Source organism: Crocuta crocuta, unplaced genomic scaffold, assembly GCF_008692635.1.
Source record: "Crocuta crocuta isolate KB4526 unplaced genomic scaffold, BGI_CrCroc_1.0 scaffold116, whole genome shotgun sequence".
In the NCBI taxonomy this organism is placed as follows: domain Eukaryota; kingdom Metazoa; phylum Chordata; class Mammalia; order Carnivora; family Hyaenidae; genus Crocuta; species Crocuta crocuta.
Window position 1 is genome coordinate 2,476,700 of NW_027531562.1, and position 15,359 is coordinate 2,492,058.

Below are 15,359 nucleotides of genomic sequence, written 5' to 3' on the forward strand. Positions count from 1 at the left end.
TTCTTTAGTGATTTTCTGTCTGGTTGATCTATCCATTGCTGTAAGTGGAATATTAAAGTTCACTGCTATTAGCATATTCAATCCATAAGATTGTTTCTGTTTGTGATTAATAGTTTTAAATATTTAGGTGCTCCCATATTCGGTGCGTAGACATTTATAATTGTTAGTTCTTCGTGATGGGTAGACCCTTTAATTATTATATAATGCCCTTCTTCATCCCTTGTTACTGTCTTTAATTTAAAGTCCAGTTTTCTGATATAAGTATAGCTACTCCAGCTTTCCTTTGACTTCCAGTAGTATGATATATATTTCTCCATCCCCTTACTTTTAATCTGAAGGTGTTTTCCAGTCTAAAATCCGTTTCTTGTAGACAGCAAATAAATGGATTTTGTTTTTTTTTTTTTATCCATTCTGCTACCCTATGTCTTTTGATTGGCGCATTCAGCCCATTTACATTCAGTGTTATTATTGAAATATATGGGTTTAGAGTCGTTTGTGGGATTCATGCTTGTGGTGGTGTCTCTAGCAACTTGCGTTCCTTGCAACATTTCCCTCAGAGATTCCCGCTCAATTTTCTTGCAGGGCTGTATTAGTGGTGACAAATTCTTTCAATTTTTGTTTTTGGAAAGACTTTTATCTCTCCTTCCATTCTGAATGACAGGCTTGCTGGATAGAGGATTCTCGGCTGCATATTTTTTCTGTTCATCACATTGAAGATCTCCTGCCATTCTTTTCTGGCCTGCCAAGTTTCAGTAGATAGGTTTGTCACAACTCTGATAGGTTTCCCTTTGTATGTTAGGGCCCTTTTCTCCCTAGCTGCTTTCAAAATTCTCTCTTTGCCCTTATATTTCGCCAGCTTCACTATGATATGTTGTGCAGAAGATCGATTCAAGTTACGTCTGAGGGGAGTTCTCTGTGCCTCTTGAATTTCAACATCTACTTCTCTCCCAGACTGAGAAAGTTCTCTGCTATAATATGTTTCAGGACTCCTTCAGCACCTTTCCCTTTCTCTTCCTCTTCTGGGATTTCTATGATACGGATATTATTCCGTTTGATTGTATTGCTGAGCTCTCGAACTCTTCTTTCATGTTCCTGGATCAGTTTCTCTTTTTCTCAGTTCTTCTTTTTCTATAATTGTGTCTTCAAAATCACTTATTCTCCCCACTGCCTCTTAAATCCATGCATTGGACGCCTCCATTTTATTATGCATCTCATTTACAGAATTTTTTAATTTCAATCACAACCATTTTTAATCTCCATAGTGTTTGTAGCCATAGTTTCTCTGATGTCCTCCATGCTTTTTTCAAGCCCAGTGATTAATTTTATGATTTTGTTCTAAATTCTTGTTCAGTTATGTTGCTTATATCTGTTTTGAGCAGTTCTTTAGTTGTCATTTCTTCCTGGAATTTCTTTGGAGGAGAGTTCTTCTGTTTCATTATTTTGGTTAGCTTTCTACCTCTTGTTAATTTTAAATGTTGTACACTCGGCCCCTGCGAGTTCTGCTGTATTAGAGAGGGCTCTTTGACTGTTCAGGGCCTCTCTGTTCAGGAAGTGTCCTTTGAATGGTGTCTCTTGGTTTCTCTTGTTGAGCGTTTGGTTATTTTATTTCCCTGTTCGTAGTGGTATTTGGGACTCTCCACCATGTGTGGTTTGGCTTGTGTCTTGAGGCAGCCTTATGAGGTTTCCTTCCCAGTATACTCTGTCTTTCTCTTCCCAAACTCCTGTGGCTCATTGTCCTATGACTTCAGGTCTTCTGTGTTTGAGTGATGGGTGCAAGCGAAATGCACAGAGCTCCCTACTTCTCCACCATCCTGCCGTCTTTCATATAAATTTTAGAATCAAGTTGTTAATTTCAGCAAGAGAGTCTCTAGGGATTTTGATTGGATTGCATTGGATATAGTAGTTCCATCTGAGGAGAACAGATATCTTAACAATATTAAGTATTCCAAACCATGAGTGTGATTTTTCATCATTTATGTAAGTTTTCTTTGATTTCTTTTTTTAGTGTTTTGTATCTGTCCACATCTTATTAGATTTATATCTAAATATTTAATGTTTTTTGTGCTATTATAAATGGCACTTTTTTCCACTTCCAATTATTCATTGCCAGTGTATAGAAATAAAATTGAATTTTCTATACTGACTTTCCATACTGCAAGTCTGCTAAATTGACTTATTAGTTGTGGTTAATTTTTTTGTATATTTGGGGGAATTTTTTCATGGACAATCATGTCATCTGTGAACAAAGATGGCTTTATTTCTTCTTTTCCAATCTGTATGCTTTTATTTCTTTTTCTATTGCACTTATAAAGCCTCCAGTATGATAGTGAATAGAAGTGGTGAGCTTGGACAACGTTGCCTTGGTCCCAATCTTAGGAGGAAAGCAGTCAATCTTTCACCATTAGTCATGATGTCACCTGTAAGTATTTTTGTCGATACTTTTTATCAGGAAGAAAAGATTGTCTTTTATTCCTAGTTTGCCAAGAATTTCTTTTTATCACAAATACATGCTAATTGTGTCATTCACTTTTTATACAGCTATTAGGATAAACATATGTTGTTTCTTTTTTAGTCTGTACGTTCTTTAATCTGCTATTTACATTGATTGACTTTCAAATGTTTAAGCAATCTTACATTCCCAGGATAATGACCTCTTGGTCACAATGTATTATTCTCTTTATATATGCCAGATTCAATTAAATAATATGTTGCTTAGAATTTCTGTTATCTATAGTTATGAGGAATATTTATCTATAGTCTTCTTGTAGTGTCTTTGGTTTGGTTATCAGGGTAAAGCTAGCTTCAAAAAATGAGCAGGGGGACAGCACCTGGTTGGCTCAGTCGGTTAAGCCCTCAGCTCTTGATTTTGGCTCAGGTCATGATCATGGTCCTGAGATCAAGCCCCGCTTCAGTGCAAAGCCTGCTTGGGATTCTCTCTTTCTCTCTCTCTCTGCCCCTCCCCTATTCACGCTCTTTCTCAAAATATGGCACAGGCCTCAATCTCACAAACAGTGAGATTGTGACCTGACCTGAAATCAAGAGTCTGACAGATACTTAACCTACTGAGCCACCCAGGCACTCCTATCTACTTCTTGAATAAGCTTTGGTAGTTAGTATTTTTCAAGAAATTTGTTCATTTCATCTATGCTGTCAAATTTGTGGGCATAAAGTTGTTTACAACAGCTCCTTTTGTACTTTTAATATCTGTAGGATCTTAGTGATGTTTCCTCTTTTATTCCTGATTTTGGTAATGTAACTCAGTTTCTCTTCATTCTAAACGAATCTGGCTAAAGGTTTGTCAGTTTTGTTCACTTTTCAAAAGACCAGCTTTTGATTTCACTGATATTCTTTATTGCCTTTCTTCTCAATTTCATTTGCTGCCCCTTTTTTCCTGTTTGTTTTGGATTTAACTTACTCTTCTATCTCCAGGTTCTTAATAGAGAAGATTACTTCGTTGCTATGGGATTTCTTTTCTAATGTAAGCATTTAATGCTATTAAGTTTTCCTGTAAGCACTACTTCAGGTGCCTCCCACAAATTTTGATGTTTTCTTTCCATTTCTCAGTAAAAATATTTTCTAATTTCCCTTGTTCCTTCCTTTTTTGACACATGGGTAATTTAGAATTGTTTTATCTCCAAATACTTAGAGGTTTCCAGATACTTTCTGTTATTGAATTCTATTTAATTCTCATGGTAAAAGAACATGCTTTATATAATTTTATTTATTTTAAATACCTTATGTATGTTTTATGACTCAGAATATGCTATATTTTGGTCAATGTCCCATGTGTACTTGCAAATAATATGTATTATGTTGTTTTGGGGAGAAGTGGTGTATTAATGTCGATCATTGTTTAAGTCTTCTAATATGTTCTGTCCTTGTTCCATTTATTACTGAGAGAGGAGTACTGAAATATCTAACTGTAATTAGGGTTTGGTTTTACTTTTAGTTCCATCAATTTTCACTTCCTGTATTTCAAAACTATTTTGTTAGGTGGAAACATATTTAGGATTGTTACATCTTCTTGGCTACTTAAAACCTTTACCATTACTTAATGTCAGTTTTCAGCCCTGGTAATGTGTCTTGTTCAGAAGTCCACTATGTGTGATAATATAGTCACTCTATTTTTCCTAATGTTTACATTGTATGTCTTTTCCACTTTTTACTTTTAGCCTATTTGTACCTTTATATTTAAAATGGGTTTCTTTTAGACAGTGTATAGTAAATAGGGTCTTGCTCAATCTGATAATCTTTTAATTTGTAATTTGTATGTTTTAAACATTTCCATTAATTGTAGTTATCGATGTTTACATAAAAATCTGCCATCTTGCAAGTTGTTTTCTCTTTATTCTATCTGCTCTTTGTTCCTTTTATACTTCTGCTTGCTTTTGAATTAAGGATTTATGATTCAAATTTATCTCCATTCCTGGCTAACTATTTAGCCCCGTTAAAAAAAGTTGTTTATTTTTAAAAAATGTTTTATTTATTTTTGAGAGACATTGTCAGCAGGGGAGGGTCAGAGAAAGAGAGGGAGACACAGAATCTGAAGACAGGCTCTAGGCTCTGAGCTAGTCGGCAGCACAGATAGAGCCCAACGCGGGGCTCGCACCCACGAACCGTGAGATCATGACCTAAGCCGAAGTCGGACACTTAACCGACTGAGCCACCCAGGCACCCCCAAAAAAGTTGTTTAAGACTTACAGTGTTGGGCTTAAATATACAAATAATATTATACCTTTTCTCATATAAGAATCTTGCAAGTTTACTCCTGACATATTCCCCTCATCTTTTATTATTGTCATATATCTTACTTTCATATATGCTATAAATCCCTAATACATTGCTGTTATTTTGTATTTAGACAATTGTCTTTTAGGATGATAAAGAATAAGGGAATAAGTACTTTTTATGTTTATCTTTATTTTAACCATTTTCAGACATCTTCAGTTCTTTGCATAGATCAAAGTTTCCATATGGTGTTTTAGTATTGCTGCCTGAAGAATTTCCTACAGCATTTATTGTACCATAGTCTGCTGTTAAGGAATTCCCTCAGCTTTTGTCCAACAATAACAACAACAAAGAAAGGTCTTCCTTTCTGAATGTTTTTTTCTTCAGTGGCAGAGGAATCTGGATTGACAATTTTTAAAATTTCACCACTTTAAAAATGTCCTTCTATTGTATGTCTTACATAGGGTCTGCTATAATTCTTATTTTTGTTGTCTGCATGTAATGTGAATTTTTCCACTTACTGCCTTCAAGATTTTTTTTAATCTTTGGTTTTCTAGCAGTTTCAATATGTTATTTCTGTTTTAAAAACCCCACTTGGGGTTTTCTGAGCTCTGTGAATTTCCCAGTTTGATATATTTTATTTTATCAAGAGAATTCTTAGCAGTTATCTCTTTAAATATTCTGTCTGTCTCAGTGTTCTTTTTTTCTTAGGAGATGCCAATTTATCCCGGGCTCTTACTCATGTGCACACATGCACACATGTGTGCTTAACTCTGTATTCTCTTTGTCCTTCAATTTGGGTAGTTCCTATTTACCCATATCCAAGTTCATTGATTGTTCATCTGTCCAGTTTTACTGATGAGCCCAAAGCCATTCTCAATCTCTGTTATTGTGTTTTATTTTTCCCTCTAGCATTTCTATTTTATGTGCTCTTATGGTTTCCATCTATCTGTCAAATTCCTCATTTGCTCAAGTATATTGTCCATTTTTTCCACTAAACCCTTTAACATATTAATCATAGCCATTCTTGATGTCACTCATCTCTGTGTCTGGTTCTGTTGAGGTGTTTTGTCTATTGATAAGGGGTTGATTTTTCTTGCCATTTGTGTCTTATAACTTTTAAAATATTGTTTTAAAGTTATTGAAATATAGTTGACATACAATGTTATATTAGTTTCAAGGGTTCAACATAGTGATCCAATAATTCTATATATTACTCCATGCTCACCATGGTAAGTGTAGTCACCACGTAAAATTATTAGAATATTATTGACTATGTTCTCGATGCTGTACTTTTCATCTCTGTGACTTATTTATTGAGAGTTTGTACCTCTTACCTTTACCTATTTTGCCCATCCTCATACCCCACTTTCCTCTGGAAATCACCAATTTGTTTTTTGTATGTATGAGTCTGTTTCTGTTTTCTTGTTTGTTCATTTGTTTTTCAGATTCCACATAAAATTATACGGTTTTTGTCTTTCTCTGACTTATTTCACTTAGCATAACACCTTCTAGTTCTATCCATGTTGTCACAAATGACAAAAATCTCCATTTTTTTTTTATTTTTTAATTTTTAAAATATTTTTGTCAGAAAGACAGTGAGAATGGAGGAGGGGCAGAGAGAGAAGGAGACACAGTCTGAAGCAGACTCCAGGCTCCAAGCTCTCAGCACAGATCCTGATGTGAGGCTCAAACTCATGAACTTTGAGATCATGACCTGAGCTGAAGTCAGACAGTCAACTAACTAAGCCACCCAGGTGCCCAAAAAGTCTCATTCTTTTTATGGCTGAATTAGATAGATAGATAGATAGATAGATAGATAGATAGATAGATAGATATAAATACATATATAGATATATACGTATGTATCTCCACATCTTCTTTATCCATTCATCAGTGAGTAGGCTTTTGGGTTCTTTCCATAATTTGGCTACTGTTGATAATGCTGCTATAAACATTGGGGGCACATCTGCCCCTTCAAATCAGTATATTTGTATTCTTTGGATAATGACCTAGTAGTACAATTACTGGTCATAGGTTAGTTCTATTTTTAACTCTTTGAGGAATCTCCATACTGTTTTCCAGAGTAGCTGAACCAGTTTGCATTCCCACCAATAGTTTAAGAGGTTCCCCTTTCTCTGAATCCTCACCAACATCTGTTGTTTCCAGAGCTGTTAATTTTTAGCCATTCTGACAGGTGTGAGGTGATAGCTCATTGTAGTTTTGATTTGTATATCCCTGATATTGAGCATCTTTTGATGTGTCTGTTGGCCATATGGATGTTTTCTTTGGAAAAGTGTCTATTCATGTCTTCTGCCCATTTCTTAACTGGATTATTTTGATTTTTTGGGGGTGTTGAGTTTGAGAAGTTCTTTATAGGTTTTGGATACTAATCCTTTATCAGATAGGTCATTTGCAAATGTCTTCTCCCATTCTGTAGATTGCCTTTTAGTTTTGTTGATTATTTCCTTCACTGTGCAGAAGCTTTCTATCTTGATGAAGTCCCAGTAGGTCATTTTTGCTTTTGTTTCCCTTGCTTCCCTTATGTCTAAGAGGAAGCTGCTATGGCTGAGGTCACAGAGGTTGCTGCTTAGGTTCTCCTCCAGGATTTTGATGGTTTACTGTCTCACATTTAGATCTTTCATCCATTTTGAGTTTATTTTTGTGAATGTGGTCCAGTTTCATTTTTCTGCATGTTGTTGTCCAGTTTTCTCAACAAACTGTTGAAGAGACTTTTTTCCACTGAATATTCTTTTCTGCTTTGTCGAAGATTAGTTGACTGAAGGAAACTTTCTTTTTGCCATTAATACTCTTTCCTCTTTTATCATAGATTAATTGCCCATATGAGTATGGATTTATTTCTGAGTTCTTTATCCTGTTCCATTGACCTATGTGTCTATTTTTGTGCCAGTACCAAATTGTTTTGATTACTGGAGCTTTGTAGTGTCTTGAAATCTGGAGATGTGATACCTCCAGCTTTGTTTTTCCTTCTCAAGATTGCTTTGGCTATTTAGGGTTTTTGTGGTTCCATAAGAATTTTAGGCAGGATTATTGGGGTGCCTAGGTGGCTCAGTTTGTTAAGCATCTGAGTAAGGCTCAGATCATGATCTCACGGTTCATGGGTTCAATCCCTGCTCTGGGCTCTGTACTGACAGCTCAGAGCCTGGAACCCGCTTCGGATTCTCTGTTTCCCTCTCTCTCTGCTGCTCCCCCATTCATGCTCTGTCTCTCTCTTGTCTCAAAAATAAACATTAAAAAAAATTTTTTTTAAAGAATTTTAGGATTATTTGTTCTAGTTCTGTTGTCTTATAATTTTTTACACTTAATACTGGACATCATGTGTAGGACAATAGAAATGGAGGTAAATAGTATTTATGGCTGAAAATGGACATGACTAATTTTGTTAGAAATTTAATGAACAGATCTGAGTTAATTTAGTCAACGGTTCATCTTATTTAAGTTTTACTGTTGTTATGGTTATCTTCAGTACACCACTGGCTTCAAATCTCTTTGGTATTACCTTGTGCTGAAGTCGAAAGACAGACTGCTCTACTCTTAGTTTTTGATCTCTCTATTCACATTCTTTCTCCCTCTTCCACTTGGGGACACTTCTAATGTTTGATACTTAAAGCTTGTTTAGCTTACTCCGGGGCAGGGGATTCTCTGTTGTCTTGATCTAATCTTAGCTCTAAGTAAGTGCTACATCCCCAATTCCTGGCGAATGGACTTTCTCAGTGATCCCATCCTTCCCTCAGTGATAGAATGTCTTTAATGGCTAGGGTGGGGATGGATTCCTGTTCTCCATCTGATTAGGGGTTTTCTATGTCCTCTCCTGCAGTCATAATGGGTCTCCATCTGAGGAAGGAGACCTTGCTACCCTGCCCTAGTGACTTAAACATGTTTGTTCCACAGGGAAGGGGAATCAAGTAAGGTTTTATGTTTTTCTCCAAGCAGCAGTTACTCTCCTTCTCCAGGCCTGTACTACTCAGAAAGGATTTCTCTAATCCCCTGCCCCATGCTCAACTCTTCTCTTGGGCACACAGTCAGGTCCATAGAGAAAAGCCTAGTAGTGCATACAAACTTTCCTCAATCAACAGTTTCTAGGGGCTCTAGATTCTCCTGTTATCCCACACTCAGCTTTTAGCAATTTGTTAAAGTTTTTCACTGGATTTTTCTTACCTGTTTGGAGGGAGCGTAACATCTCTTTCTTCTGTGTTTTCCCAAAGTATGCTTGCATCCTGTGTCTCCTTGGAGAGGTCTGTCTTTTCGTACATCTCATACTACTTGGGTGCACTGTAACTTAGGATTTCTAGTGGGTCTAAGAAAAGATATGATTTTGTAGATCATACAGTTCTTTCTTGTTCTAAGGGCAGATATGATGCTTTTCCCAGTCCTCCACCCTAAGCAAAACTGAAACTCTCTACTTCATTGTTGCTGTGAACTTTACACGCTGGTCCTAAAATTTATATGAAAATGAAAAAAAAAATCAAGATTTGCCAAAACATTCTTGAACAGCAAGGTGATAATAAACATAACAGTGAGTTATTGGTGCAAAGGCAGACAAACAAACCAATGGGACAGAATAGAAAGCCCAGAAACAGACCCATAGAAACTGAGGCATTAATTTACAACATAGGTGGTACTGCAGAAAAGCAAAGGAAAAAGACAGTCCCAGTGGACAATTAGATAACCACAAGGGAAAGAAAATGAAACCTAATGCCTACCTCACCTAATAACCAAAAACAATTCCAAGTGAACTATAGAACTTAATGTAAATGGCAAGACAATGCTAAAACTTCTAGAAATTAATACAGGATAATATCTTCATGACCTTGTGGCATTGCACAAAAATCAATAATCATAAAAGAAAATAATAAATTTGAATATGTTAAAATTAAGATCATTTGGTTAATCAGAAGACACCATTAAGAGAGTGAAAGACCAATCATAGAGTGGAAAAGGTATCTGCAACACAGAACAGTGATTCATTTAAACACTCTAATAACACAATAGAAAAATAGGCAAGAGATTTGACAAGGGTATATACAAGGGTAGTATACAAAACCGGAAATCTAATTAACCAATAAATATATGTAAAGGTACTCAATTTCATTTGTAATCAGGGAAATGTAAATTAAAACCATGAGATAGCACTAAACAACTACCAACAATTCCACTCCCAGAAATAATGCAACAGATATTTAAGTACAGAACACCAAGAAAATATGTACACAGATGTTTGTAACAGCACAATTTGTAAAACAGTGGGATCAGAGGTGCCTGGGTGGCTCAGTCGGTTAAGCATCTGACTTCAGCTCAGGTCATGATCTCACGGTTTGTAGGTTCGAGTCCCACATCGGGTTCTGTGCTGACAGATCAGAGCCTGAAGCCTGTTTGAGATTCTGTGTCTCCATCTCTCTCTGCCCCTCCCCTGCTCTCACTTTGTCTCTCCCTGTCTCAAAAATAAATAAATATTAAAGAAAAAAGTAGAATCAAGCCAAATATCCAATTACAGTGGAATGGGAGAAGTTGTATATATTCAAACAATGTAATACTCTACAATAAATAATATGAATAGCATATGCAACAGCAGACATGGAACTCAGAAACAGTACATAGCAAAAGCAGTTAATATAGACATAATCTCATTTAATATAAATTTCAAAAGCAGGTAAAACTATAATATTTAAGAGTAGAAGCTTAGGTGTATCAGTAGATGGTGAACTTTTAAGGGACAGAAAGGATAGTAATTGTGAGAGAAAATACTGAGTCTTCTGTGATGCTAGTGGTGTTTTACTTCTTAATCTGGTTGGCAGTCACTTGGGTGTCCACTTTGTACATAATTAGCCTATATACTTATGTCTTCCATGCTTTACTGTACATATAGTATACTTCATTATAACCTCCCCCTATAATGGTTTTTGGCCATTGATGAACTTTTTTTATCTTTCATTGTTAGAGGTGTTTCAAATGGAATGATGCAACTTTCTGATCCGTAATATGTTCTTTGGTTCTAATTTTCTAGGATTCCAGAAAATTTGTACGTATTTTGGAGCATGGTGGTGGTGGTGGGGATTCTTCCCCTGTTTGGAACTGGGAGGCAGAATTTAGATAAAAATAAAAAATATATATTAGCCAAACTGACAAAAAGCTAGACTAGAGGATATGTGATCATAGTGGGCTACCAAATACCCAACCTCTAAATTAGATGGACTTGCCCACCCAAATCCAAGGCAGAAATGGATAGGTTTCCCTGCAGCCTGCCTCAGAAAGCTCAGGATTTGGTTGAAATTAAAGAAATGCAGACAGGAAGAAATTTACCCATAAGATGTGTCACTCCTCCTTCCCTGGCATGGAGTGGGTGGGGCAGCCTGCCTTGCCTCCTGGAGAATGGAATGGAAATTCTCCACATTCTATGGAAATGTCAAGAATACAGAATAAATATTACACATAACGACAGGCAGACTAGCTGTGCTTGACAGTCTATCTTTAAAGTCAGTTCTTTGAAGCTTAGCAGAGGCTGCCATAGGCTAAATTTTAGAACAAGCTTCATTCTTGCTCTTACAGCTCCTTTCTATTCTACCTCTTATAAACCTGCTATATATTCCAACCACCATCTTTTTAGTGGCTTTTCTGGAAACATCTGCAAAGACTTGCAAGCAAGGGTAAAGGAGAAGAGAACAGGTGATTGTATGTGTAGCTCTTTTCTAAGTCATGTATTTATGAATAAAATAATCCTTCCCATTTCTCTATGAGATGTATTAAATTGGCACACAACTTTAAGTGCCTCTGGAGCTTATTTATATCACTCTTCCTCTAGGTAAAGGTAAGCCAGGTATTTTTGGTATTTAGAAGTATTCAGTGATTGTTTATATCAGCCTTTTCTCAAAAGTCAATAAAAACACAAATATATATCTACAACTTGAAGTCATTCTTTCCTTCTCACAGTGATGAAGAATGATTACTGTGTGTTCATAAATACTTTCATTCATGATCTTAATTAGCATGGATAATTTGGCCAAAGACATTTCAGTTCAGACAGAGCAAAATATGTTTATTTAACTAACATTTTATTTTTATTTTGAGGTAACTGTAGATTCACATGCAGAGATTCCAATGTGTCCTATTACCCAATTTCTTCCAACAGTAACTATAGCTGGAGAACTATAGTACAATATCTGTCAAGATATTGGTATTGACACAGTCATAAAACAGAACATTTCCATCATCATGGGGATTCCTTATGTTGCTCTTTTAAAACCACACACAATTCTGTCCCCTGCAACCTTCTTCCCTTAAGTTCTGGAAACCACTAATCTGTTCTCCATTTCTATAATTTTGTCATTTCAAGAATGTTCCATAAATGGAGCCATATGGTATAAATCCTCTTGAGAGTGGCTCTTTCATTTAGTATAACTGTCTAGAATTCAGCCAGGTTGTTGCCGGTATCCATAGTTTATTCTTTTTCACTCCTGAGTAGTATTCCATGGTTGGATATATCACATCTTGTTTAAACACCTGCCCACTGAAAAGCTCCGTGTTGTTTTTGGTGATTACCAATAAAACTGCCATGAACACTCATGTACAGTTTTTTTAGATGAACATAAATGTGTTAAACATGTTTATAACAACATGTGACTCTCTGCCTAATTTTCTACCTGTTTAACTACTAAGCAAAAGATCTCAAGGTATTTGCCAAAGGCCACAGACCACTTCTTTATAACTGAGGATCAATTAATGATTACTTTTTTTCTTTTATAGTTTATTGTCAAGTTGGTTTCCATATAACACCCAGTGCTCATCCCAACAAGTGCCCTCCTTCATGCCCATCACCCTTTTTACCCTCTTCCCCACCCCCATCAACCCTCAGTTTGTTCTCAGTATTCAAGAATCTCTCATGGTTTGCCTCCTTCCCTCTCCCCAACTATTTTTTTCCCTTCTCTTCCCCCATGGTTCTCTGTTAAGTTTCTCCTATTCCACATATGAGTGAAAACATATGGTATCTATCCTTCTCTGCCTGACTTATTTCACTCAGCATTAACACCCTCAAGTTCCATCCACATTGCTACAAATGGCCAGATTTCATTCTTTCTCATCAACTAATGATTCTTATCAGCACTTGCAGCTTTATAACTATTTTGTTTCCTGATCTTGGAAAGCTCCCCTAAATCTCTGAGCCTCAACTAGATAAGATATATGCTTTTCAAAGTGTATCATTTAAAACACGAACTCCATGAAATGCTCCTAAAAGGGGAGGGAGACAGCCTTCATGGTCCAGTAAGTTTGAGGAAATGCTGAATACCATATTTCTCTTTTGAAATAAACTCTTCGGTATAAAAAAGGAAGGATCCAAGTTCAAATTCCAGCTCCATCATGTGCTAGAACAGAAACCTTCAGCAAAACACTTAACACTTCCATATCTCAGTTTTCTCATCTATAAAATGGAGGTAACAACAGTACCCAATTCATACAGATGGAAGACTAACTGTAAAGACACATGAAAACACTTGATAAATGTTACTGATTATAACTATTGCCATCATAATAATAATCATTAAAATCATTATGATCTTGTTAAAAATATAAACTTCCAGGCCTCACCCCTGCAGATGATATTCAGTAAGTCTAGGGTAGAGCCTGGTCCAGATGAAGCAGAGGTTAATTTACGTTAAGAATGTGTCCACAACAGTCCAAGACAAGATTGAAACTCAGACCAAACTGACTGATGGAGTCATCACACTTGTATCAGTACACAGTAAATACTTTAAATGACTAACTCTGTAGTCCCACAAAAAGAGCACAGTTCTTTCCTGAATTGAAGGTTGGGCTTATAATATAAGCTTACGATAGCCCTAGGGGTAATTCATTAAAATAAAACGCAGTTCTGTGCAGTTGGTACACATCGGCACTCAAAAGAAAAATCCTAAATGTAGCAGTTAACACCAATATATAAAAATTTTACTTGTGAGTCATTGCTTAGCAAATCAAATCTGAAAATAAGACATTATTTCCTCAGAAATACAAGAAAATAACCATGGTTCTATTGTTGCTGTAGGTTTCATCACCACACTGCTGATTTCCAAAGGTCTTCTTATTGTTAAGCACCAGGTCAATTTCCAGAACACTTGGGGAATTCACTCTAGAGGTGGTGGCAATCGTTTTACCACTTCTGCGGCAATCCTTAGGTAAGCTTTGGCCTGGAAAAGAACAGACTCATTTGTTCTATATTCCTCCCCAGCAGACATCAAATGACTCATGAACTGCTGGCCATAGCTGCCTAGTTAATTTAATAGTAAAAACGCTGAGTGAGCTAAGGAAATTCAGCAATGAGAAGAAGGTGTCATGTACACTGCAGGTGGGGCAGGAAAGAAAGGGTTTTAGAGTTTTTAGGAGGTAACTACTTAGAAGGTGACTTTCTGAAAAAAAAATATTTAATATCAGCAATTACTGTTTTCAAACTCTAATTCCCCTGTCAGCAAACCAGCAACACAGTCCGGTTGTAGAAAAATTGTATTTTCCTCTTCTGATAAATTGATACCATGAGTTAGATACTGCCCAAACTTCTTTGGAATGAGAGCTGTCAGTCATTTCAAAAAGGACTGTTTATTACCACCCTATGGAGCATTTTCTATTCTCTATGAGAATGGCTTCCAATACCGGCACTGAGCACCTATACCTTCACCTGGTGAAATTTGGGTACCAGACAAAAATTCCTGGGATCAGTTGTTACTCTCTTCATCTTTCGGATCCCCAGAGCAGCCAAATACTAATAGGAATTCCCAAGCCACTGTGAGTCACAAACTAACCCAATGCCTACCAGGTCCAGTCAGAGCAATGGTCGTAACATTTGCATTTTAAAAGTTTTGAATAATTAGGGGCACCTGGGTGGAACAGGTCATGATCTCACCCCAAGTTCCACCCCAGTATCCAGCTCTGTGCTGACAGCTCAGAGCCTGGAGCCTATTTCAGATTCTGTCTGTGTATCTCTCTCTGTTCCTCCCATGCTTGTGCTCTGTCTCTCAAAAATAAACCTTAAAAATAATGTTTTGAATAATTGCAATTCAAATATTATTTATTTCTCCTATAGCATCTATAAAAAGTAACTGTAAAACAACAGTAAGGTCTTCTAAAATGATTAATTTATACATTTATATACTTAGATTTATGAATATACTACTACTACTACTACTACTACTAAAATTACTATGGTTCATAATAGTTAAAATTTACTTGAGTACTTAACATTTACCAAGTAATGTTTCATTACTCACAGCTACTTTAAGGGATAAATTCTGTCACTAACCCCACTTTATAGATAAGGAAACCTAGACCCAGAAAGGTGAACAGTCTTGCCTGAAGCATTATAACTAATACCAGATAACCCGATCTTTGATCCCAGCCTGACCAACTCTCTGACTGCATGGTAAAAGAACTGTCTGAGGTCTGTTTACCTTGACTTAAAGAAGTGTGTTAAATGTATTTGACACATTTTCATTTCTAAAAAGTGTGCTTGAGCTCTAACAGCTGAATTATGCTTTATTTTACCAGAAAAGTGTCAAAATCTCACTTAAGAGTCTATTTTTAAAAAAAGAATAGTCCTTGGGGCTCCTGAGTGGCTGAGTTAGTTAAGC

General features: G+C 36.3%; 1 protein-coding gene across 2 annotated transcripts in view; it reads right to left on the reverse strand.

Moving 5' to 3' along the window:
• Positions 1–11,777: 11,777 nt before the first annotated feature.
• NUBPL (NUBP iron-sulfur cluster assembly factor, mitochondrial) overlaps positions 11,778–15,359 on the reverse strand; it is a 211,598-nt gene continuing 208,016 nt past the window's right edge. For both annotated transcript variants that reach the window (XM_077772734.1, XM_077772735.1), the window contains one exon: positions 11,778–13,925. In XM_077772734.1, the coding sequence (XP_077628860.1) occupies positions 13,863–13,925 (63 nt within the window). In that variant the 3' untranslated portion in view covers positions 11,778–13,862. The remainder of the gene's footprint in view (positions 13,926–15,359) is intronic.